The 25249-nt window shown below is 42.1% G+C and overlaps 2 protein-coding genes across 8 annotated transcripts in view; one reads left to right on the forward strand and one right to left on the reverse strand.

Annotated features, from left to right (window-relative positions):
* CPNE3 (copine 3) overlaps window positions 1-9412 on the reverse strand; it is a 55629-nt gene extending 46217 nt beyond the window's left edge. The window contains exon 1 of the mRNA XM_026013285.2: window positions 9313-9412. The gene's annotated coding sequence lies outside the window, so the exon portion shown is untranslated. The remainder of the gene's footprint in view (window positions 1-9312) is intronic.
* A 7592-nt stretch (window positions 9413-17004) lies between these two features.
* RMDN1 (regulator of microtubule dynamics 1) overlaps window positions 17005-25249 on the forward strand; it is a 49836-nt gene continuing 41591 nt past the window's right edge. For 3 of the 7 annotated variants that reach the window (XR_011996590.1, XR_011996589.1, XM_026013221.2), the window contains exon 1: window positions 17005-17253. Coding sequence is in view for 1 of the 7 variants with exons in the window: in XM_026013221.2 (XP_025869006.2) it covers window positions 17125-17253 (129 nt within the window). In the remaining 6 variants the exon portion in view is untranslated. Of the gene's footprint in view, window positions 17254-19352; window positions 19425-25249 lie in introns of all 7 variants that reach the window. The other 4 variants (XM_026013237.2, XM_026013247.2, XM_072734377.1 and 1 more) reach the window with 4 other exon arrangements.

Genomic DNA, 25249 nt, shown 5'->3' on the forward strand with positions numbered 1-25249 from the left:
CCACCAAAGTCTTTTTACTAAACTTCACTCTTTAGCTACTAAATGAAGAGGTTGGAAACATTACAAAGTTCTCAAAGGTTCCTTCTGGTTCGTATACCATGATTCACTAACCGCTGCTATTCGTAGTGCATCCTGCATGGCTTCCACTGAATTCGAGCAGGGTAACCTTGGGGCAACTGGAATGGTGCCCAGCAACATCAGCAGTACACACCCTATGCAGTGTTTCAAACTGTGTGGCTCGGAACAGCAAAGGTGTCCTGCTCGACCTCCCTCCAAAAAAATGGGAGAAGGGTAGTAACAGGGCAGTAAATTTAAGAGCCTCCACTACTTGGAGGTCCCAGGTCAAATGAACAAGTGTTTACATTAAGAGGTTATAGATGGCACCCATTATCATGCTAAGGACAGTGGGGACATGATACAGCAATAGAAGACCTTGGAACTCATTATAACCACATCGGGGCGATCCATTCATTTAACAATTTTTTAATGAGAATCTTCCTTTTTTTTTTAATCTTCTATGTGTTCTAAACGGGGTAGGGGAAGAAAGCAAAGCAAAAGCAAAATACCTAGGTACCTAAGTATACACAGAAACAACACACAATATAAAACTGTGTGGTGCAGAGAGGAAAGAATCAAAGTGCCCTCAGAGCTGGAGAAGAAATCTAGAGATTTCTTTTTTTTTTTTTTTTTTTTTTAAGATTTTATTGATTTATTTGACACAGAGAGAGACAGAGAGAGCACAAGCAGGTGGAGCAGCAGGCAAGGGAGAGGGAGAAGCAGGCTTCCCATTGAGGACAGAGAGCCTGACATGGGGCTGAATACCAGGACCCTGGGATCATGACCTGAGCCAAAGGCAAAAGCTTAACCGACTGAGCCACCCAGGTGCCCCAAGATTTCTGTTTTTACAGAGGATTAAAACTATACTCCATTATAAAGGAATTTTTTTTTTTAAGAATTTATTTATTCATTCACGAAAGACACAGAGAGAGAGAGGGGGGCAAAGACACAGGCAGAGGGAGAAGCAGGCTCCATGCAGGGAGCCCGATGTGGGACTCGATCCCAGGTCTCCAGGATCACGCCCTGAGCCTAAGGCAGGCGCCAAACTGCTGAGCCACCCAGGGATCCCCATTATAAAGGAATTTATATTCATGTTGTCACTTGCTACTGAATTTTTTTACCCTTAAATTTAAAGCTAGAGAGTGGGAGAAGGGAAAATGGAAAGAGTTAATAAATATACAAGACTAGATAATTTCTGGTTTTTGCTTTCTACAATATTCTCAAAATGCTTCCAAACAATATATTATCTTATTATCTTCTGAACTTTACCAAAAAATCCTAGTAAACTGGGCAGGACAAGCATTAATACTATATGGCTAGAGGTCAATACACCAGAGCTATGACTATAATATCTGGATTGCCGGAGACTATGTTAAATAATATTCAGCACATTGTTAACTTTCAAAACAATACATAGTGTCTACTAGAAAAAATAACAATAATTGGCCCCAATGTTTAAATTACTTGCCCAAGATAAACAAGTTACTAAGTATCAAGGCCAAGACAAGAACCCAGATTTGTTTCCTATCATGCCAAAATGCCCCCAGAGCACCAAAGCCTGTACTTAATCATTACTTAGTATAATAGCAACATTCTCTAATTAATTTCCCTATAGCTTTTTAATTAGTATATCAAATGTAAATATTCAGCCTGACACAAATTAATGAATATGATCTCATAAAATTAGAAAATCAATATTGAGGCTACGACTATGATCATCTTTCTTTAAACAAAGGTAACCCAGAATAAACAGTAGTGGCCAAACAAGGACGCCTGCGTGGCTTAGTCGTTGAGCATCTGCCTTCGGCTCAGGTCATGATCCTGGGATCCTGGGATGGAGTCTCTGCATCAGGATCCCTGCAGGGAGCCTGCTTCTCCCTCTGCCTTTGTCTCTACCTCTCTCTGTGTCTCTCATGAATAAATAAGTGAAATCCTAAAAAAAAAAAAAAAAAAAGTAGCAGCCAAACAGTGGAAGAACTGGAATGGTTTGTATTTCTATCACAGCAGTTCCTCTTCAAGACAGCCCATTACACTGTGAATTACTTAAGGCTAAGAAAGCATTTTCTTCCTGCTGGAGTCTCCACATACACAGATCTACATGGGGGCTACAGGATCTCAGTGGTCTCTGGAGGTGGCAACATTAATTCTCTCAGGAATATACCACACTTAATACCCAGTGAAAACTTAACGTTAAAGGAATGTGCAGTAAGCCTGCCTTGTATTTATTAAGAAAGCGATGCCCACATTTTTTTTCTTAATCCCTGCAATGGAATACTAGAAATGGGGATAGAGAATTAGAATTAGGCCAAGCATTAAAGCACACAGAGAAAAGGGCATGTTTTCTTTTTAATGAGCAAAGGGACCAATAGGGTCACTGGACCAGGAGTGGGAAAAATAGTATAAGTTCTGTGTCAGTCACACCACATGTGAGCAAGGGCTGTATGGCTCTAGGTATCAGGTTTTTCAATTGTTAACTCTAAGAGTTGAGCCAATCCCTTTTTTTCCTCATTAATTTTGTTTTATTTGAGAGAAAGAACATGAGAGAGAGTGTGTGTGCATGAGCAGGGGGAGGAGTAGAGGGAGAAGCAGGCTCCCCAATGAGCAGGGAGCCCCATGTGGGACTCGATCCCAGGACCCTGAGATCTTGACCTGAGCCAAGGCAGATGCTTAACTAACTGAGCCACCCAGGCCCCCTGAGCCAATCCCTTTAAGTAACTTCTAAAGCCTCTTCTAGTTAATGTTCTGTGACTAATTTAATTACAGTGAGTACAGAATTTGTTTAGGAAGTAGTATTGAAAGAGTAGAAAAAAAATGTTTTAAAAAGTAATAGCAGAAAATTTATAAGAACCAAAAAGAGAAATGGAAGGAAAAGAATAAAATTTTCCAAATTCAGCTTCCATCTCCCACTACTGAAGAGCTGTACCCGAAAAAATATATATATTTAGATATTTTCCCATCAGTTAGGTACTTTTCTGTCATCATTAAATATTCTATCCTCAGATGACTTGAAAAAGTAATACATATCAACAAACAAAACACAGGGCCCAATCTATTCGGTACCCGCAGCATAATAAGGAAGCGAGTTCCTTCTATCATCCATGGAATCTCACATTATTTAACTCCCAGCTCATATCACAGAAAATTCCTATGATTATATATTGATCCGTTTTATGATTCATAGCAGGTTATAGGGTTTACTTCACATGTGTTTCAGATTAGACCGCTTTACTAATCCCTTGGCTGCTTTATACACATTTTGGAAATGTTGCTGATTATATCATCGAGCCTATCAAATGAACAGTTCATAGTAGGTGCACTGAGTGAGGTGTTAATAAAAGCTAGAAGCAGTTGTAACATCTCAATATTGCTCCGCTTTGGAAGCATGCATCTTGGCAAAATTAGCTACAAAGTAATTATCTATAAAGTGAATCATCTTTTACTAAAAATGGCGTTGATAAAAATCAGAACTATATCCTCTAGCAGGAATTTCCAGGATGCTCAGTTGAAAAATGTTAAATGTGTAAGGACTCAGTAAAGCTTCTGGCAGTTTGGATATTATATAAAGGCATAGCAACCTGCTGAGACTAATGTCCCTTGGTGCTTTTAAGAGCTTTAAGAACTCCTCACCTTGGGATCCCTGGGTGGCTCAGCAGTTTAGCGCCTGCCTTAGGCCCAGGGCGTGATCCTGCAGTCCTGGGATCGAGTCCCATGTCGGGCTCCCTGCATGGAGCCTGCTTCTCCCTCTGCCTGTGTCTGTGCCTCTCTCTCTGTGTGTCTCTCATGAATAAATAAATAAAATCTTTAAAAAAAAAAAGAACTCCTCACCTTCCTAGATGTTGGGGCAGCCATCAGAATGTCTCACCTGGCCCTACTATCCAACTATGCCCAAGTCTAAAAGCACGCTTTCTAAAACTCAGCTCCCTTCCTCTCTTCTTAGCTGGACACCTACAATATTGAATTGGGCAAGATGAGCATTTCACATTTTGTCACTATATGCTCCTTTCTAGCTCATGGTGAACACAGACACAAAAAATTCTTTCAGTTTAAAGCTGGAACAACTACAACTACTTCATTCTCAAGATTTAAGCTGGTACGCTAAGCAGGGGCACCTGGCTGGCTCAGTCAAGTAGAGCATGTAACCCTTGATCTTGGGATTGTGAGTGCAAACTCCGCGATGGATGAAGAGATTACTTAAAAATAAAATCTTAAAAAAAAATTCACATGTTGAGCAAGGATTGTTGAAATGTTCATACATTTCCTGGTTTCAAGAATATTCCGTTTATGGTTACTTGGCACATAAACTTCAACTGGTTTTAACTTTCTGGCAATCCTCTATTTCCCAACCACAAACAGTTTAATAATACTATTCATCCATTCAACACATATTTATAGAGTATCTACTGTGTGTCAGGTCCTTTCCTGAGGTGTTAAGAGAACAATGAACAAAACAAATATCCGACCCTGAGGTTATACTATAGGGAGAAAGACAATAAAAAAGATAAGAAAAGGGGGGGGCACCTGGTTGGATCAGTCAGTAGAGCGTTGGACTCTTGACCTCCGGGTCATGAGTTCAAGTCCCATGTTGGGCATAGAATCTACTTTAAAAAAAAAAAAAAAGTAAGTAAAAAATAAAATAAAATAAAATAATAAAGTAAGTAATCAACCTAATGGATTATATAAGCCTGAAATGGTGAATGCCTAAGATGGGGAAGCCAGTCTCTTTTGAACAATATATATTATGTGATATTTGATGCACAGAAAAGAGTGTATGTAACATGTATGAGTTATAAAGTACAACAATCAATTAAACATCTGTAAAACTACCACTCATCTTAGAATCTTTGAATATCTATGTCAAGAGTCAGTCAAGTTTTTCAGTAAAGGAAAAAGCAAGTAAATATGTTAGTTCTGTCTGGTCAAGAGGTCACATTCATGGTCTCTGTCACAACTTACTCAATCTGCCCTGGTAGAATGTAAGTGGTCACAGACTCGATGGGGATAGCAGTATTCTAATAAAACTTGATTTACAAAAACAAGGAGTGGGCTGGATTTTCCCATAGGCTGGAGTTTGCTGACCCTTGATCTCAGCCAAAGACTCTGAAATGTTGGAATCACAGACTCTTAGAACATTGGAATCATAGGCTATTTGACCCAAGGAATCCTACAGTGTTAGTTTCAGACTATTTGAATTACAGGATTCTAGAATGTCACACTAGAACCTCAGAGTGTTAGAGGTACAGCGCCTCAGTTGTTAGATGTTAGAATTTTGCATATGGTCTGGACATTAGTCAAGGAGTTCCAGCCCTTAGATGACCAGTATGCTACTGAACATTTGAAGTGTGGTACCTCTGAGATGATGTGAGCATGATTTCCAAGACTGGTATGAAAAAGAAATGTGAGATCTCTCAATAACTTTTTAGATTAACCACATACTGAAATGATAATATTTTAAGTATATTTGCTTAAATGAAATATATCACTAAAAATGTTTTTAAAAGATAAGTTAGTGAAATATATAGTATGCTAGGTGTTAAAGTGCTAAAGAAAAAAATTAAGCACAGGAGGGGAGAATTGAAGGTGGGGTATAATTCTAGATATTTTATAAGCTTATCCTGACAACACAATCGGAAATTACTTGCTTTGATTTTCGCTTTTTAAAAAATCCAGACCCCTAAACAGATGAAAATGTGACCAACAAGTTCCTCTTTACAGTTGCAGATACCTATTTTAACATGTACTACCACCTTAGAGGCATAGCAAACTAAAGCTCAGAAAATTGAAGTAGCCTGATGACAATGCATATTGCAATCATGCTGTGCTTTGGTAATTTTCACAGGAACCAGACATTGTACACTCAATTAGTAAGAGGACATTTCAAAATGATTTGCTGAAATGAATATGTAGTATCTCTTCTTTTTTTCATGGGAAAACTGTATTAATATGCTATCTAACTTATGTTGGTAAATCTGACCATTACACTAATTTTAATGTTTGTTTGTTTTTTTAAATATGACTACAATCGGGGCACCTGGGTGGCTCAGTTAAGTGTCTACCTTCCGCTCAGATCATGATCTCAGGGTCCTGGGATCAAGCCCCTTGTTGGGGGTGGGGGGGGGTCCCTGCTCAGCAGGGAACACGCTTCTCCCTCTCCTCCCCACTTGTGCTCTCTCAATAAATAAATAAATAAATAAATGAACAAACAAATAAATAAATAAATAAAATCTTTTAAAAGATATGATTGCAAAAAAAAAAGATTGCACACTGATAAGCTGTTATATACTAAAAGAATACAGCTTCTCCAAAAGAACCTCAATATTCTTCTACTAGCTTCTTCAAATTTAAGCCAGCATAATCAACTTAAATGTAGTTATTATCATTTTACCAAATGTATATATAATGACTGGTTTTGATTATGTCAGAAACTTTAAAAATGTAGTTAAATAAAATCTATGATACTTTTTAGGTGCTCATTTAAACCTCTTCTCAGCCATCTTTCAACAGATCTTGAATCACATACTCACTACCTAATTATTTGTAGGACTTTAACCTGACTAGCAATCCTTATAATATAAATAAGAACGCAAAGGAAAAACATTGGTGGGAAGGAAGCTAACCTTGTAGGGTAAAGGTAATAGTGGGTACATTAAAGGAATGTCCAAGTTTGGGCTCCTCCAACTTGCTGAGTATTCTCAGTAGATGGTGTCATTGATTTTTGCTAAAAGATCCATCTCAGAGAATATGTTTTTGATGATCAGTGGTGGCTCATTACAGATCTTTGAAGGTCAAAATGTTATTTAGTCATATTTCAGATCCAACACTATTTTTGCTGACAGGCATACTTTCCAGGATAACAAATCACGGACAAAACCATTTTTTTTTAAGGTAAAAAGAAAACTCTAAAAATAGTAGAAAAAAAGCATAGCAATAGAACTGAGAAAAAAAAGGGGGTCAAGGAAAATTATGTCTAAAGCTATCCCAAGAATTGATAGGAGCTAGGATACAGTATGAACTGGGTATCTGAACAGATGCGGCAAAGGAAATATTCAGGACCACAGTGATAGCATTGAAAAGAGAATATAAAAAAATATTTAAAGATGTGTAATTATAAGGTGACTTAAATTTATGTGGAAATCAAGACCATTGTCTATAAAGTGTTTACAGTTATAAATGAAATTAGGACAGGTATCCAGTCATTATACAACCATTAAAATACAAAGAATCCTTTTGTTTCCTCGTTTCTGAAAATTCTTCTCCCTCTCTATTCTTCAGGGGCTAGGTCTGAAAGAAGAAATCCTGAAAGAAAACTGTACACTTCATTCTGAGATTTGTGCCAGGCATCTTTTAGTCTGGGGAGTGCTGAAATTCAGCTCCCCCTCACATCCAAAGTGTCTCCTCATGGTCCAGGCCCAAAAACTTGTTTCCTTGAATATTTTCAGCCCAGAGTGAGATACATTTTTCCAAAACACAAGCCAAAAGGAACTGCCTTGGGATCCCTGGGTGGCGCAGCGGTTTGGCGCCTGCCTTTGGCCCAGGGCGCGATCCTAGAGACCCGGGATCGAATCCCACGTCGGGCTCCCAGTGCATGGAGCCTGCTTCTCTCTCTGCCCCTCTCTCTCTCTCTCTCTCTCTCTGTGACTATCATAAATAAATAAAATAAATAAATAAAAGAAATAATCTACTTTGGGATCCCTGGGTGGCTCAGCAGTTTAGCGCCTGCCTTTGCCTCGGAGTGTGATCCTGGAGTCCCGGGATCGAATCCCACGTCGGGCTCCCAGTGCATGGAGCCTGCTTCTCCCTCTGCCTGTGTCTCTGCCTCTCTCTCTCTCTCTCTCTCTGTGACTATCATAAATAAAAATTAAAAAAAAGAATGTGCTTTATAAAAAACAAACAAAAGGAACTGCCTTTAAAAATATCTCAGAAAGGCAAAAAAAAGTGGCCCTGGGTACCACACATTCAACTACGGGTTTCACTATAATTGCCATCATATAGGTCATCTGTTCTCAATTCTCCTTTCTGATCCTTTCCTGCTTCTCTCTACCTGTGCTCTATGCCTACGCAAGTTTAGTTTGGCTCTGACTGGCAGCACTCAGAGCAGGAGTTTGCTGAAACCCAATAAATGACAACAGCAGAATGTACGTAGCTATCCGCAGCTTACCACTAACTCTGAGGCAGGCATTTTGTTGAGTGTTACATAAAAACCTTATGACATAGGATGTATTTTATCTCTTTCACAAATGCAGAAAACAGGCCCTCAAGGGTTAAGTAACCTGCCCAAGGTCACACAGCTAACAAATGTCAAAGCATAAATTGGAAACCGAGGCATCTGTCTTATCCCAAACAGTAGTGTTCTTTACTTTTAGCCATAAAGCCTCTGCCCTGAAATCGTACAGAGACCTGGATTCCAACCCGAATGCTAACTAACCTAATCAGCACTCGTGTGATTTAGGAAGTCATTTAATCTGAGATCCAGGTGTGCAAGAGAAGAACAATAACCACCCAAGTTTGCGGTTGTGAGCATTCAATGAGCTAACAAATATAAAATTTGCCTGGTGCAGTGTCTATGGGTCATGGTAACCCCAGAATTGCCTTATTGAATCCGGCATTCCCTCTATTTGACTCTGATTTGTTGAGGCAGCCACAGACCGGCAGCACCAAGGGTACGCAGCAGTCGAGGATCGCCAGGCGCAACCTCGACGGCCGGTGCTTGGCCTCCCGCGGCTCGGGCCCTGCGCACCCGCGCACTGCGGCTCCTCCACGCCCCCGGCTGTAGGGACGCAAAACGCCGCACAGGACGGGGAGCCGGACCGCAGTGGGAGCTGTAGGATATCCCTCCCCACGCCCTTCTGCCCCGCTACGAAACTGAGCGTTACCCACCCCCACCCCCCGCCCCCCGGCTCCTCCTGGAACCCCGGCTGCTCCGAAGCTGCCCCGCGCCCCCCCGCGCGGTGACCCCGTCCCGCCCCTCCCCCCCCTCCGGGTGCTGCGGTCCTCGGGCCCGTCTCCCTCCCCGGGCGCCGCCGGCCCAGGTGCGCGGACGCCAGGCCCGAGCTCCGCCCCCCCGGGCCGCGGACTTTGCAAGCTGGAGCTCGAGAGTCCCGGCCCCCCGCCGACGCCGCGCCCGGAGCCCGGGGAGCGCGTCCACGCCAGGGCCGAGCGGGCCCAGCCGCCCCCGCGCGGCTCTCCCCCTCCCCCGGGGGTCTGTGGGGCGCCGGGCCCCGCCACGCCGGCCCGGAGCAGAAGGACGCCCGCACTCACATCCGGCTCTCAGTGCCGTAGACCGGGGAGGGGTGGAGACCGGCAGCCGCAGTCCACAGGCTGGCCGGGCGCGGGGACTCAGGAACCTGGGGCCGAACGGGCGGAGGGGCGGGGCGGGGCGGGGCCTGCGGGGTGGAGGGGCGGGGCCTGCAGGACGGGGGCGGGGCCGGCGGGGCGGGGCGGGGCTGACAGGGCGAGGGGAGGGGCTGCGGTGTAGCCCCGCCCACCAGGGCCACGGGCCTCCCGGGACTGGCCGACTCTGATCTGCAGCTCCGCCTACTGATGGATGATTATTCAAGGCTCCTAAGGAGATCGCTTGCGTATCCAAAACCCCAAGCTGGTTTTAAGGCATTAAAATGAGTTGCTTGGTGCACCAAAATAAATGTAAGAGGGACAAAAGAATTAAAGTATTTGAGAAAAATGTATGCCACTATCCGACCCAGGGAAATTCAGCAGGAGACTAACTAAAGTGAAATGCAAGCTGCTAACCGTTCTAACTTAGAGCGCTTTCAGTGTGCACAACTACTCGAATCATTTTACATCCGAGTTTCATTTAATTCTCACAATTTGGGACGCCGGGGTGGCTCAGCGGTTGGGCGGCTGCCTTTGGCTCAGGTTATGATCCCGGGATCTGGGATCGAGTCCCCCAAGGGGCTCCCTGCATGGAGCCTGCTTCTCCCTCTGCCTGTGTCTCTGCCTCTCTCTCTTTCTCTCTCTGTCTTCCATGAATAAAATACATATAAAATAAAATAAAATAAAATAAAATAAAATAAAATAAAATAAAATAAAATAAAATAAAATAAAATAAATAAAATATTTGAGAAAATGTATGCCTCTATCTGACCCAGGGAAATTCAGCATGAGACTATCAAAAGTGAAAGGCAAGCTGCTAAACGTTCTAACTTAGAGTGCTTTCAGTGTGCACAACTACTCGAATCATTTTACATCCGAGTTTCATTTAATTCTCACAATTTGGGATGCCAGGGTAGCTCAGCAGTTGGCTCTGCCTATGGCCCAGGGCGTGATCCCAGAGTCCCAGGATCCAGTCCCACGTTGGGCTCCTTGCATGGAGCTGACTTCTCCTCCCACTGCCTCTGTCTCTCTCTGCCTCTCTCTGTGTCTCTCATGAATAAATAAATAAAATCTTAAAAAAAAAATTCTCACAATTTTGTGACGAAGTTAGTGCCATTAACCACATTTCCCAAATAAGAAAACTGATGAACTTGAAATGTGGTAGCTGAGCAATTTGGTCTACTTGCCTGAAGTCACAGAGTCTATGTAAAATAACTTCAAAGCCTCCTACTTGACTGCTACTTGATGCTGCCTGCAACTAAGCAAACTACTGATGAAAATATCGCTACACTTGAGTACTGGAAATTGAAAACTTCTACAAGGAAAACAGGGACAAAATCAATAGGCAAACACATGGGAAAGAGTATTTGCCACAAACTTGAGAGTCAAAGGAAGGGTTAGTACCTTAATCTAAATTGATGTTTAAAACGTAGGTAAATGAGCAAAAGGTATATTCTTTTTAAATTGCAGAAGACATGAAAAATGAAACAAATGAAGAGATATAGACCTTCTGAAGTTAAAAAAAAATACTTTTAATCCAAAAAATTCAAACAAAACACTTCAAAATAATTCTATCAGCACAAGGGAAGATTCATATTTATTGAACACTTTCTGAGTGGCTATTATGGGCCAAGCATTGTTCTAGACTTATGATTAGTGACAGACAGAAGGGTCTATTCTAAAAGGAGAACAAATAATAAGTTATTAAAAACAAATGTGATGATTTCAGATAACCATAAGCACCATGAGGAAAGTAATACAGGGCAAATGATAGAAAAGGGCTTGCGGATAATGATAGCTTTTGCTTTGAGTTTTTTGTTTGTTTGTTTGTTTTTGTTTTTGTTTTTTTAAGATCTTATTTTTAAGATCTTTTCTCACCATGGAGTTCAAACTTATAACCTCAAGATCAATAGCCATGTGCTCTATCAACTGAGCCAGCTATTTTCCTAAATGGGCGCTTTTGTAGACTGGGGATGAGGAAAAGTCTCTCTAAGGCAGTGCTATTTGATTAAAACCTGAAAAATAGGGACACCTGTGTGGCTCAGTGGTGGAGCGTCTGCCTTGGCTCGGGCATGATCCCAGAGAACCAAGATCGAGTCCCATATTGGGCTTCCTGCATAGAACCTGCTTCTCCCTCTGCCTGTGTCTCTACCCCTCTCTCTCTGTGTCTCTCACGAATAAATAAAACCTTAAAAAAAAAAAACCTGAAAAATAAGGAAGAGTAAGCCATAAAAGATCTGAGATCAGGGGAATGATAGCAAAGACAAAGACTTAGCAAATTGCAGAGACTGAAACAAGGCCTTTGTGGTTGGAGGACACTGGGGAGAAGTGTGTCTCCGCACTAATAAGTAAAGAGAAGTACTTTATTTTGTTTTTACTAAAGGTTGTAAAACAACTTTTTGTTTTACTTTTAATTCCGACTTTACATTTAAGTAAAAGTTCGCAGACACCACAAACTTAGTCTCAAGTTTCAGAATTTCAAGACTGCATACCCATATCCATACCTGAATGTTGGTTCCTTTAAAATAGGGAAAGAAAGAAGTAGAGACAAGGGAATGGTTTTGAACTTTCAGTACCCAGTATACAATCTCTCATTTATTTATTTTTTTGCAATCTCTCATTTAGATACATAGTGCCATAGCTATTCAACATGTTCATTTATTCTCTTCAAATCACAGTCTAGATTCTATTCTGCTTTTGCTCTTATTCACCCAACCATTTATCAATCATGTATTGAATGCATAGTATGTATCAGGAATAACAAGATTCTATAAACAAAGAACAAATAGGCTGGCTCAGTTGGTTAAGCATCTAACTTCAGCTCACGTTATGATCTCCAGGTCCTGGGATGGAGCCCTGGGTGGGGCTCCCTTCTCAGTGGGGAGTCTACTTGTCCTTCTGCCCCTCCTCCAGCTTATGCTTTATCTCTCTCTCATATAAATAAATAAAATATTTAAAGAGAAAAAAAAGAACAAATAAGTATGGGACTCAACACCAGGTGGATATTTATTTTTTTTTTATTTTTTTTTTTATGATAGTCACAGAGGGAGAGAGAGAGGCAGAGTCATAGGCAGAGGGAGAAGCAGGCTCCATGCACCGGGAGCCCGACGTGGGATTCGATCCCGGGTCTCCAGGATCGCACCCTGGGCCAAAGGCAGGTGCCAAACCGCTGCGCCACCCAGGGATCTCACCAGGTGGATATTTAAAGGATATTAAATGAATGAGATAGTGCTAAAATACTCTCCTAGGTGTTCTTCTACTTCACTGGCTGTTCTACTTACTTCTTTTGCTTTTTTGATTCTCATATTCCGAGTTTTTATAATGGAGTGCCCCCGGAGGGCTTAGTTCTTGAACTTTCCTTTTTTCTTTCTTTTTTAAAAAAGATTTTACTTATTTATTTGAGAGAGAGCAAGAAAGATCAGGGGGAGGGGCCGAGGAAGAAGGAGAAGCAGACTCCCCGCTGAGCAAGGAGCCCAAGATGGGGCTCAATCCTGAGCCAAAGGCAGTTGCTTAATCAGCTAAGCCACCCAGGTGCCTTGAACTTTTCTTTTTTCTATCTTCACTCACATCCTTAGTTACCTCATCTGGTATTACAGCTTTGAAATCCATCTACAGGGATGTCTGGGTGGCTCAGCAGTTGAGTGCCTGCCTTCAGCTCAGGGCGTGATCTCAGGGACCTGGGATTGAGTCCTGCATAGGGCTTCCTGTGAGGAGCCTGCTTCTCCCTCTGCCTGTGTCTCTGCCTCTCTCTGTGTGTCTCTCATGAATAAATAAATAAAATCTTTAAAAAAAAAAATGAAATCCATCTACATTCTGAAGGCTACCGACCTACCAAACCCTAAAATACCAGATTCCAACTCCATACTCTAAATAGTTGGATGTTGTATTAGTAATCAACTGCTATTCGATTATACCAAATGTAGTGTGGCATAAAACTAAACAGTCATTATTATCTGTCATAGCTTCTGTGATTCAGGAAGTTAGGATTGGCTCAGCTGGGCAATTCTGGCTCCTTATCTCTCATTATATTGCAGTCAGGTATTCGGTAGGGTAGCAGTCATCTTGAGAATCCACTTCCAAGGTGGCTTACTCACATGAGCACTGATGCCCTTTGTTGGTGGGGAGCCTCAGGTCCTTTCCATGCAGGCCTCTTAAGAGCATGGCTCTGAGCCAGAGCATGGCTGCTGGCTTCCCCTAGGGCAAACAATCCAAGAAATCAATGCAGAAGCTCAATGAAATTATGCCAGCCTCAGAAATCACACACCATCACTTTTGCAGTATTCTATTGGTCAAACACACCAGCCTAGATTTAATGTAGGAGGGGATTCCACAAAGGAGTAAATCCAGGAGGTAAGGCTCATTGAACCACCTTGGAGGCTGGCTGACATAGATGTCAAATAAGCTTTTCAAGGGGTGCTGGGTGGCTCAGCAGTGGAGCACCTGCTTTCTGCTGAGGTCGTGATCCTGGGCCCTGGGATCAAGTCCTGCATGGGGCTCCCCATGGGGAGCCTGCTTCTCCCTCTGCCTATGTTTGTGCCTCTCTCTCTTTGTCTCTCATCAATCAATAACATCTTAAAAAAATAAAAGAGCTTTTCGAATCTTTTTTTTGGGGGGGGATATTTATTTATTCATGAGACACGCAGAGAGAGAGAGAGCGAGAGAGAGAGAGAGAGAGCATACTTAGTATTCATGGAAAATGCCACTTGCCTTACCAATCCAGGCATTTGCACTTTCCTTTTTCTCTACATGAAATGCTTGGCCCTCACTTATCTTCCTGGTTCAGTCCTTCTTCCTTGGATCTTTATTCAAATGTCTCCTTCAGGTCTTCTGTGGCCACTCTGCTTAAAACTACAGTATCTACACAGAAATATGCCCTGTACCTCTTTCTGTTTTATCTTCCTCATTAGCATTTATCATTATCTAGTACATCTTTTACTTATTTATTTTTGCTTATTGTGTTTCCCCAGCTGAAATATATACTCCACTAGGAAGTTGTTCATTCATATCTAGAAGAGTACCAGGCATGTTATAGACCTGCAACACACACTTGTTGAAGGAATGAAGAAATTGGACTAGGCCCAGAAATAGGCAAAAATCAAACATGTCACTGAGTTTACAGTAGAGCAAAAGCACACATTACCAATTCTTATCGACTCTACCTCCAAAATACACTCCAGGGCAGCCTGGGTGGCTCAGCAGTTCAGCCCTGCCTTCAGCCCAGGGTGTGATCCTGGAGACCTGGGACTGAGTCCCACGTCAGGCTCCCTGCATGGAGCCTGCTTCTCCCTCTGCCTGTGTCTCTGCCTCTCTTTCTCTCTGTGTCCCATGAATAAATAAATAAAATCTTTAAAAAAAGTACACTCCAGATTAACAAATAATCACAAATATACATATGACATTACAAAACAAACTTAGATCCATAAAGAAAATGAAAGTATAGTAGGGGGAATCAAGAAAAGTTTTTCTGAGGAAGACACATTTGGGCTGAGATCTGAAAGATGAATAGAGACGTACCTGGCTGGCTCCTCTGGTAGACATGATATTCTTGATGTCAGAGTTGTGAGTTTAAGCCCCATGTTATAGTATTCAATTTCAATTTCCTGAATTTAATAATTGTACTGGACTAAATAAGAGAATGTCCTTGTTTCTAGACACAAAGAGTTGTGATATATATAATCTACTCTCAAAAGATTTAACAACAAAACATAATAATTGGAGTATAATATAGGTACTACATAAATGCAACCTATTTTTTTAAATGCAACCTATTTTTTTTAAATTTTTATTTATTTGTGATAGTCACAGAGAGAGAGAGAGAGAGAGAGAGAGAGAGAGAGGCAGAGACACATAGGCAGAGGGAGAAGCAGGCTCCATGCACCGGGAGCCCGACGTGGGATTCGATTCCGGGTCTCCAGGATCGCGCCCTGGGCCAAAGCTAAACCGCTGCGCCACCCAGGGATCCCAATGCAACCTATTTTTAAAAAACTATGACTGTCTTCCCTTATTGCCCATAAAAAAAAATCACATAATCTAGATAGTGCATACTCCATTTGCAGCTTGTGTTTTCACCCACATCAATCCTGAAGTAAGATTCAAACCTCTTCATTCCTTCTAAAAATATTCTGCTCTGGTGAAAGGTATCAATCTTACTAAATCTGAGGGGAAGCCAAGGGTTTTGTACCATACATCCCATGGAAAACAAGGGCATCACCTTTTTCTCAAGAGGCCTCCTCTCCCTGTTTTTTTTTTTTTTCTGATGTGAAATACTGGGGTTTGGAGCAAATAACTAAGAAAGAATTATTGAGACGACTTCAGTGCAAAAAAAAGGTGGTTTTCTTAAAGCAGCACCTGTGGGCAAAGTGCTCTGGGGTTGTAAGTAGTTGCTGATCATACTTTAAAATTGGGAGGGGGATCCCTGGGTGGCTCAGTGGTTTAGTACCTGCCTTTGGCTCAGGGCCTGAGCCTGGAGACCCGGGATCGAGTCCCGCATCGGGCTCCCTGCATGGGACCTGGTTCTCCCTCTGCCTGTGTCCCTGCCTCTCTTTGTGCCTCATGAATGAATAGATGAATGGAACCTTGAAAAATAAAATAAAGTTGTGAGGGCGTTTTGGGATAGGGTAAAAGTCTCTAGGGAATTTGGAAGCAAGGTTTCCAAGACCTTGAAGGGCTATCATTATTTAGAAAAAGGTCATTTACGACTGTCCAGTAAAACCTCAGTCATGATGTGTATCAGTGCACTACAAGGAGGATAATTGCTGACATTTATCTTGCAGGGTGGGGAGTAGAGATAAAGGAAATTTCCCCAGGGATTTTTAGTGTCCTAGAGGTTGGGCTAATGTCAAACTCAGGTTGCCCAAGGAAGCTAAGGCTTTTTTTCTTTTTGTTTTTTAAGATTTTATTTATTCATGAGAGACACAGAGAGAGAGAGAGAGGCAGAGACACAGGCGGAGGGAGAAGCAGGCTCCATGCAGGGAGCCGGACGCGGGCCTCGATCCCGATCCGGGGTCTCCAGGGTCACGCCCTGGGCCGAGGGTGGCGCGGAGCCGCTGAGCCCCCCGGGGTGCCCAGCTGAGCCTTCTTTGAGGAAGGTGCTTGTCCATGGGCTGTAGGCTATTACGGGAAAATTTATTATTATTATTTTTTCTTCTGCCGTTGTTTTCCACATCATTCTCTACTAAGGCCAGCCTGGACTTCACTGTCTTTCTCTACTCTGGTTTCTCTCCCCCCTCCCCCCCCCAACGCCTCCTCCAATCTCTCCATCTCTTTGCTTTCTTTCTATGGAAAGGTTAATTGTTCCAAGCCTTTTTTTTTTTTTCCCCAAAAAGGACCCTTTATTATTATTATTACTCCTACGTTTGAAGGCGAGCAGAGAATTCTAAATAAACAGGTCATGTTTTTCTTGCACACTCAAATGATCGCATCTGAGAACTTTCCATCCTGGCGGTTGATCCCACGGCAAAGCCACGACAGCGCCGACCCCGCAAGGCGGGAGCAGGAACTGGGGCATCCCCCGAGGGAGCGGTCCCCGGGCCAGAGCTCACCGCGCGCAGGCACGGAAGAGCCTCCAAGGCCCCGCCCACCGCGTCCGCCCCTCCCCCTGAACCTGGGGACCGGAAATGCGTAGCGGAAGAGGCGTGGCAGGAAGGGGAGGGAGTCGTGGTTTCCTCCGGAAGTGCCTGAGCGGCCTTCGCTGTGCGTCGCTCCACGACGGTCTGCCGTGAGGCCCGCGAGTTGTAGGTCATGGCGCTGGCCGCGCGGCTTTGGCGCTTTGTGCCTTTGGCCCGTGGCGTCTTCCCGGGACCGCGGCTCCGGAGGGCTGCTGCTGGCGGCCGCGGACGTGGCTGTGGTCGGCGACTCCGAGGCCCTGAGGTATCCCCGCAGCCCTGACTCCCGCTCCCCTCGCTGCTGACTGGGCCCCGGTCGCGGCCTCCTCAGCCGGGCTGCTCCGTAACGGAGCCAGGAGCTCAGGGCCAGGTGTCCCTGGAGCGCTCCAGGTGGCTGCGGAGGAGTGAGTTCCCCCCCCTCCCCCCCCAACGAGAATCTGGGAATCCTGCTTGTCCTTCCTGTGAGAGAGAAAACAGAGCACCTCAGAGGGAGAAACACCTGGACCGCCGCGAAAATGTTTACTTTCGGCCCCTGCGGCTCACGGTCTACCAGGCTTTGAAGAGGAGGTGGTGGGATTTTTGGAAATTACTACGACTTAAAAAGCAGAGATTTTTGTGCTTATTTAGGTTTAAAAAAAAATTCTTTTGAGTTCTTTGTTATATCTGCATAATGTTAAGGAAGGATGCTGGGTTGTCGTCCCAGGTTCGGCTGTCTCTGTTAGACCGTTCGTGAGCCTTGGTTTACCTGTCCAGGAAAGGGCACTGGAGAGAGACGGTGGGCAGTGATGCATAGGGTAATATTATCGGAACTAGGTGTTTATTTTGAACCCTAAAAGACACATTTTTGACTGCTATATTCGAGGTTGTGGGGGGCTGTTAAGGGTAATAAAAGGTAGTAAGGCTTGATCGTTATCCTCCCAAAATGCTTATAGGCAGATGGGGAGATGTTAAAAGATATAGGCAGAGAGGTGGGAGGAATACTAAGTATGAAACTAGCCGGGAGCCCTGTGTGGCTCAGTGGTTGAGCGTCAGCCTGGGATCCAGTCTCCGGGTCGGCCTCCCTGCATGGAGCCTGCTTCTCCCTCTGCCTGTGTCTCTGCCTCTCTCTCTCTGTGTATCTCTCATGAATAAACACATAAAATCTTAAAAAAAAAAAAAAACAAAAAACTAGCCTCAAATTCCCAACTCACAGCGTTTGGTGAGGTAAAAGTTCCATTTTAGTGGCGTCACCGTTGTGTCGATAGTAACAGGCATAACAGACGCCTTAACCATAACCAGGCATTGCATTAAGTGTTACCTAATCTCCATTTTCATCCTAGGAAGTGAGAACTGTTACTTTATCTTTTTTTTTTTTTTTACAAAGAGGAAACTGAAGTAGTAAGGTTAAACAACGTATCCAAGTCACACAGCTAGCAATACAATCAATACCTTGGATTTGATGGCAGGTAGGGTATCTACAGCGCCCATGTGTTGCATATAGCCAGCCACCTGTGCTACAAACCTGAAAACCAGAGAAGATAGGAAAGGGTAGAAAAATCAGTATCAAGAGGGACTAGAACGATTTTTTAAAAAAATATTTTATTTACTTACTCGAGAGAAAGAGGCAGAGGCAGGGGGAGGATCAGGCTCCATGCAGGGAGCCCCACGTGGGAGTCGATCCTGGAATGGGGGGGGGGGGTCATGCCCTGAGCGGAAGGCAGAGGCTCAACCGCTGAGCCACCCAGGTGTCCCTAGAAAGATTCTTAAGTAATAAAACTCTAAGCCAAAGGCAATAAGAAAAATTCTTCCCTAGATAAATTGAAGTGTTTTGGAACTAATTATTACCGATTTTCCAGCTTCTCATGCATTTTTGTAGCCCTCATCGTTTCTCTTTTTCCTAGACTTTTCTCTTAGCAAGATGTCAGTAAGTTGAGTTGGAGATATTTTCCAGGAGTTTGATGAAATTGGGGGCTACTTCTGAGTGGCTGAGGTTTCACTTTTCTGTCTCTTTCTATATGTGATCTATGTTACAAAACACTATTAGGAACACTTATTTTTCAACAGATTTGTACCAGGTGCTTACTGTGAACAAGGCTCTGTTCTAAGCTCTGGAGACAGAAACACTTTTCTTCATTGATCTTACAGATTAGAAGGAAAGGTAGTCAATTGAGAAAATGTAATTAATGCAAAGAGTTGGGGAAAGAAGCAAAGTTATACCTAACCTGATCTTGAAGGAAGGGGAAGAGTGTGAGCCAGAGATGAGATACAATGAATGATTGGATGTTAACAAGTAATGGGAAAATGAAGACAAAAGAGTATTCCAGTAGAGAGTAACATGATAGAGACCTTGAGGTAAGAAAAAGTGTTTTTTTTTTTTTTTTTGAGGACCTGAAATTATGACTGGAACTTGAAGTGGGAGAATAAACTGATATAAACCAAGGCTGAAAAATCAGGCAGGTACCAGTTTATTAATCTCTTACTGCATAGCAAAGTATTGCATGACTTCATGGTTTAAAACAGCAAACATAAATCTCGTTCCTTTGGGTTATGGAATTCAGGTGAGGCTTAGCTGGGTGCCTCTGGCAGCAGGTTTCTCAAATGGATTGAATCAAGGTATTGAGCTGCTGAGGTTTCCACTGGAGGGCTCAGTGGAGAGGTGGAGGGAAAATTAGGCCTGTAGCTTTGCTGAGGTGGTCGTAGGCAGGCATTTGCATTCCCTCGGGCGGCTTCACCAAAGGGCTGCCCTGAGACACCGCAGCTTCCGCTGGGGCTGGCCTCGCAGTGCAAGGAAAAGCTGGAGAGAATGGGTGTCAAGGAAGTTGCAGTTTTTGTAACCTAAGTAGAAGTAATGACCTTTCACTTTTGCATATTCTGTTTCTTAGAGAGCCAGTAAAGTCCGCCTTACGTTTAAGGAAGGGGATTACTCAAAAGGAGTGAAGATTAGTACAGAGGGGGAAATCTTTCTTCCCAGGATCCTTCCAGCTGGTTTAGGAATTAAACTGACCTGAGGCAACAGGAACAAAAACCAAAGATTAATTATGTATGCACGGAGGTCCACTAATGAAGACTGAAAGAAATGGCCAAGGCAGGCAGTTTTTTATACACTTTTAGACAGATTTGTGAGAAATTGGCAGGATAAAGAAAACAGAGTTTTTGGAGCTTTAATTAGTAAGGAATTTTAAGCAGAGTTTAGACTGAAATACTAGATTTGCAGTAAGTTTTGTTTCTACTGCTTTTTAGTTTTTTTTTTTTTTTTTAAGATTTTATTTATTTATTCATGACAGACACAGGGAGAGAGAGAGAGAGGCAGAGACACAGGCAGAGGGAGAAGCAGGCTCCATACAGGGAACCTGACGTGGGACTTGATCCTGGGTCTCCAGGATCACACCCTGGGCTCAAGGCGGCGCTAAACCACTGAGCCACCAGGGCTACCCTGCTTTTTAGGTTTTAAAGCCCCCAACTCTGGTGTGATAAGGATATTCTTTTAGTTCTTAGTACAGGGAAGGGCACCTGGGTGGCTCTGAGGTTGAGCATCTGCTTTTGGCTCAGGGCGTGATCCCGCAGGCCTGGGATCGAGTTTCACATCAGGCTCCTAGTGGGGAACCTGCTTTTCCCCCTGCCTGTGTCTCTGACTCTCTCCCTCTCTGTTTCTTTCATGAGTAAATAAATAAAATCTTAAAAAACAACAACAACCCTATCTCACTTCGTAGTACAGGGAAGGTAATTTTTCATGTGGGAGATTTATTTCTGTTTTCAGGGGTTCAGAGGAGGGTCTGCATGTCTTTTCACAACAGTTTCCCAAATAGCTTCAATTCAGAATAGTCAGTATACCATTGTGGTACATTTTGGGACAAACTGCCCTGGGCCCCAACAGAAGGAAGGAATCATTTGGGACCATTTTAATTAACTTATCTATATCTCTCTATATATTTTTAAAGATTTTATTTATTCATGAGAGACACAGAGAGAGGCAAGACATAGGAAGAGGGAGAAGCAGGCTCCATGCAGGGAGCCTGATGTGGGACTCAATCCCCAGACTCCAGGATCACATCCTGGGCGGAAGGCAGGTGCTCAGCTGCTGAGCCACCCAGGTGTCCCCTTATCTATATATTTTTAAATTGAGAAATAATTGACATGTAACATTATTTTGGGGTGTATGACACAATGATACAATATTTGTACATATTGCTAAATGATATGATTTGTTTACTTTACAATAAGTAAACATCCATCTGTTTTTTTCTCCTGATGAGAACTTTTAAGATTTACTCTCTTAGCAACTTCCAGATATACATACAGTATTATTAACTGCAGTTATCACGCTGTACAGGACATCCTAGGACTTATTTTATAACTGGAAGTTTATACTTTTTTGACCACTAACCATTTAACCAACCCCCTTCTCCTCCCTCTCCACCTTTGGCAGCAACCAAAGGGGCTCTATTTATAAGTTTGGATTTTCTTTGATTCCACAATGAGATCATACTGCATTTGTCTTTCTTGTCAGACATATTTCACTTAGTGTAATGCCCTCAAAGTCCCTTCATGTTGTCACAGATGGCAAGATTTCATTCTTTTTATGGCTGAAAAATACTCCATTGTATTTTTTTTTTTTTAATTTTTATTTATTTATGATAGTCACAGAGAGAGAGGCAGAGACACAGGCAGAGGGAGAAGCAGGCTCCATGCACCGGGAGCCTGACATGGGATTCGATCCCGGGTCTCCAGGATGATCGCGCCCTGGGCCAAAGGCAGGCGCCAAACTGCTGCGCCACCCAGGGATCCCAAAATACTCCATTGTATTGTATGTGTATGTACATAACACTTTGTTTTATGCATTCATGGATGGACACACATGTTGCTTCTGTGCCTTGGAAACTATAAATCATACTGCAGTGAACATGAGAATGCATATATCTTTTTGAGTTAGTATTTTTATTTCCTTTGGATAAACACCCAGTAGAATTGCTGGGTCGTATGTGGTAGTTCTATTTTTAATTTTTTGGTTAACCACCATGCTGTTTTCTGCAGTTTACCTTCCCACCCAACAGTGCACAAGGATTCCTCTTCACATTCTCACCAACATTAGTTATTTCTTGTCTTTTTGGCAATACCATTCTAACAAGTACGAGGCGATATCTCATTGTGGTTTTGATTTGCCTTCCCCTGATGCTGAGTGATGTTGAGCATCCTTCCATGTGTCCTTTGGTCATCTGTATGTCTTGGAGAAATATTTGTTCATGTCTTCTGCCCATATTTAAATTGGATTGTTTTTTTGGGTCTAGGTTCTTCATATATTTTAGATACTAACTTTTTATCAGATAATGTTTGAAATATCTTTTTCCATTCAGTAGATTGTCTTTAGTTGGTTGTTGGTTGTTCCCTTTGCTGTGCAGAAGTTTTATATTTTGATGTAGTCTCAATAGTTTATTTTTGCTTTTGTTTCCCTTGCCTCAGGAGATTTATCAGGAAAAATGATGTTATGGCTGATGTCAGAGAAATAGCTGCCTGTGCTCTCTTCTAAGATTTTTATGGTTTCAGGTCTCATATTTAGGTCCTTAGTCCATTTTGAGTTTATTTTTTTGTATGGTGCAAGAAAATGGTCCAGTTTCATTCTTTGCATCTATTGAAATGATCATATGGTTTTTGTCCTCTTATTGATGGATGTATCAAGTTGGTTGATTTGCAAATATTGAACAGCCCTTGCATCCCTGGAATACATTTCACTTGATTGCGGTGAATGATTTTTTTTTTAATGTATTTTGTATTTGGATTGCTAATGTTTGTTGAGGATTTTTGCATCTATGTTCACCAGAAATATTAGCCTGGAGTTTTCTTTGGTGGTGTGTTTATCTAGTTTTGGTATCAGGGTAATAACGCTGGCCTCATGGAATGAATGTGGAAGTTTTCCTTTTATTTTTTGGAAAAGTTTGAGAAAAATATGTGGTAACTCTTCTCTAAATGTCGGGTAGAATTTACCAATGATGCCATCTGGTCTTGGACTCTTTTATTTTGAAAGTTTTTTGATTAGTACTTCAGTTTCATTGCTGGTAATCCATCTGTTTAAATTTCATCCTAATTCAGTTTTGGGAGATTATATCCATTTCTTCTGCGTTGTCCAGTTTGTTGGCATGTGATTTTTCATAATCTTTTATAATCCTTTGTATTTCTAAGATGTCAGTTATTTCTCCTCTTTCATTTAAAAAAAAAAAATTTATTTATTTATGAGAGACACAGAGAGAGAGGTAGAGACACAGGCAGAGGGAGAAGCAGGCTTTTTGCAGGGAGCCAGATGTGGGACTCGATCCCGGGACTCCAGGATTACACTCTGTGCCGAAGGCAGGTGCTCAACCCCTTAGCCACACAGGAGTCCCATCTCCTCTTTCATTTCTGATTTTGTTTATTTGACTCCTTTCTCTGTTTTGATGAGTCTGGCTAAAGGTTTATCAATTTTGTTGAATGTTGAAAGAAGCAGCTCCTGGTTTCATTGATCTGTTTGATTGTTTTTTTTAGTTTCTATATAATTTATTTCTGCTCTGCTTATTCTTTCCTTCCTTCTGAATTTGTTTTTTTTGTTGTTGTTGTTCTTGTTTTTCTATCTCCTTTAGATGTAAGGTTAGGTTGCTTCCTTGAGATTTTTCATACTTTTTGTGGTAGGTCTGTATTGCTATAAACTTCTTCTTAGAATTGCTTTTGCTGCAATCCAAAGATTTTGGACTGTTGTGTTTTCATTTTCATTTGTCCCCACGTGTTTTTAAAAAATTTTCTTTGATTCCCTGGTTGACCCATTCATTGTTTAGTAACATATTATTTTACCTTCACATATTTGTGCTCTTTCCAGAATTATTTGTTCGTTTATTTTTGTGGTTGTTTTCTAGTTTCATAACATTGTGGTCAGAAAAGATGCATGGTGTAACTTTGATATTTTAGAAATTGTTGAGACTTATTTTGTCACCTAACGTGATCTGTTCTGGATAATGTTTCGTGTGCCCTTGAAAATAATCTGTATTCTGCTGTTTTAGGATGGAATGTTCTGGATATATCTGTCAAATCTATCTAGTCTAGTATGCCATTCAAAGCCACTGTTTTCTTGTTGATTTTCTGTTCGGATAATCTGTCCATTGACATTAGTGGGGTGTTAAAGTCTCCTACCATTATTGCATTACCATCAATTAGTACCTTTATATATATATATTTTTAAAGATTCTATTTATTTGACAAAGCACATGCACAAGGAGGGGAAGCAGCAGACAGAGGGAGAGGGAGAAGCAGGCTCCCCATGGAGTGGGGAGCCCCATAGAGAGCCTGATCCCAGAACCCTGGAATCATGACCTGAACCAAAGGCAGGTGCTTAACTGATTGAGTTACTCAGGTGCCTCAGTTCCTTTATACTTTTATTAACTGTTTTATGTCCTTGGGTGTTCCCATGGTGCATAAATATTTACAGTTGTTATGTCTTGTTGGATTGTCCCTACTGATTATATGGTGTCCATCTTTGTTTCTTGTTATAGTCTTTGTTTTAGTCAATTTTGTGTGATAGATGTATTGCTACCCCAGCTTTCTTTTAACATCCATTTGCCCAATTAGTGTTTTCTCCATCCCCTCACTTTAAATCTGCATGTGTCTTTAGGTCTGAAATGTGTCCTTTATAGGCAGCATGTAGATGGGTCTTGTTTTTTTATCCATTCTGTCATTCTGTGTCTTTAGATTGGAATGTTTAGGCCATTTAGACTTTTGATTATTGGTAGGCATGTATTTGTTGCCATTCTGTTATTTGTTTTGTGATTCCTTTTGTAGTTTTTCCCTGATCCTTTCTTCTCTTGCTGTCTTCTTTCATGGTTTCTGTGTTATATTTGGATTTCTTTCTCTTTATATTTTGCATTTCACTGGTTTTTGATTTGTGTTTATCATTGGGTTTGTATATTACATCATCTGTTTACAGAAGTCTATCTAAGTTGATGGTCGTGTGAGGTTGAACCCATTCTTTACTTCTCTTGCCACATTTTAGGTATATGGCATCTTAATTTAGTTCCTTTAATTTTGTGAGTCCCTTGACTGATTTTTACAGATATATGTATTTTAACTACTTTTGGGCTTCTTACTTACTCATTGTCTTCACTCCCAGCTCCCTTTAACATTCCCTGTAGGGCTGTCTTAGTGGTCATGAACTCCTTTAGCTTTTGTATAGGAAACTTTTCTCTCCTCTTGTATTCTGAATGATAGCTTTATTAGATGGAGTGTTCTAGGTTGCATATTTGCCCTGTTGAGCACTAACTCTTTTT

The sequence above is a fragment of the Vulpes vulpes genome, chromosome 13, assembly GCF_048418805.1.
Source record: "Vulpes vulpes isolate BD-2025 chromosome 13, VulVul3, whole genome shotgun sequence".
NCBI classification, from domain to species: Eukaryota; Metazoa; Chordata; class Mammalia; order Carnivora; family Canidae; genus Vulpes; species Vulpes vulpes.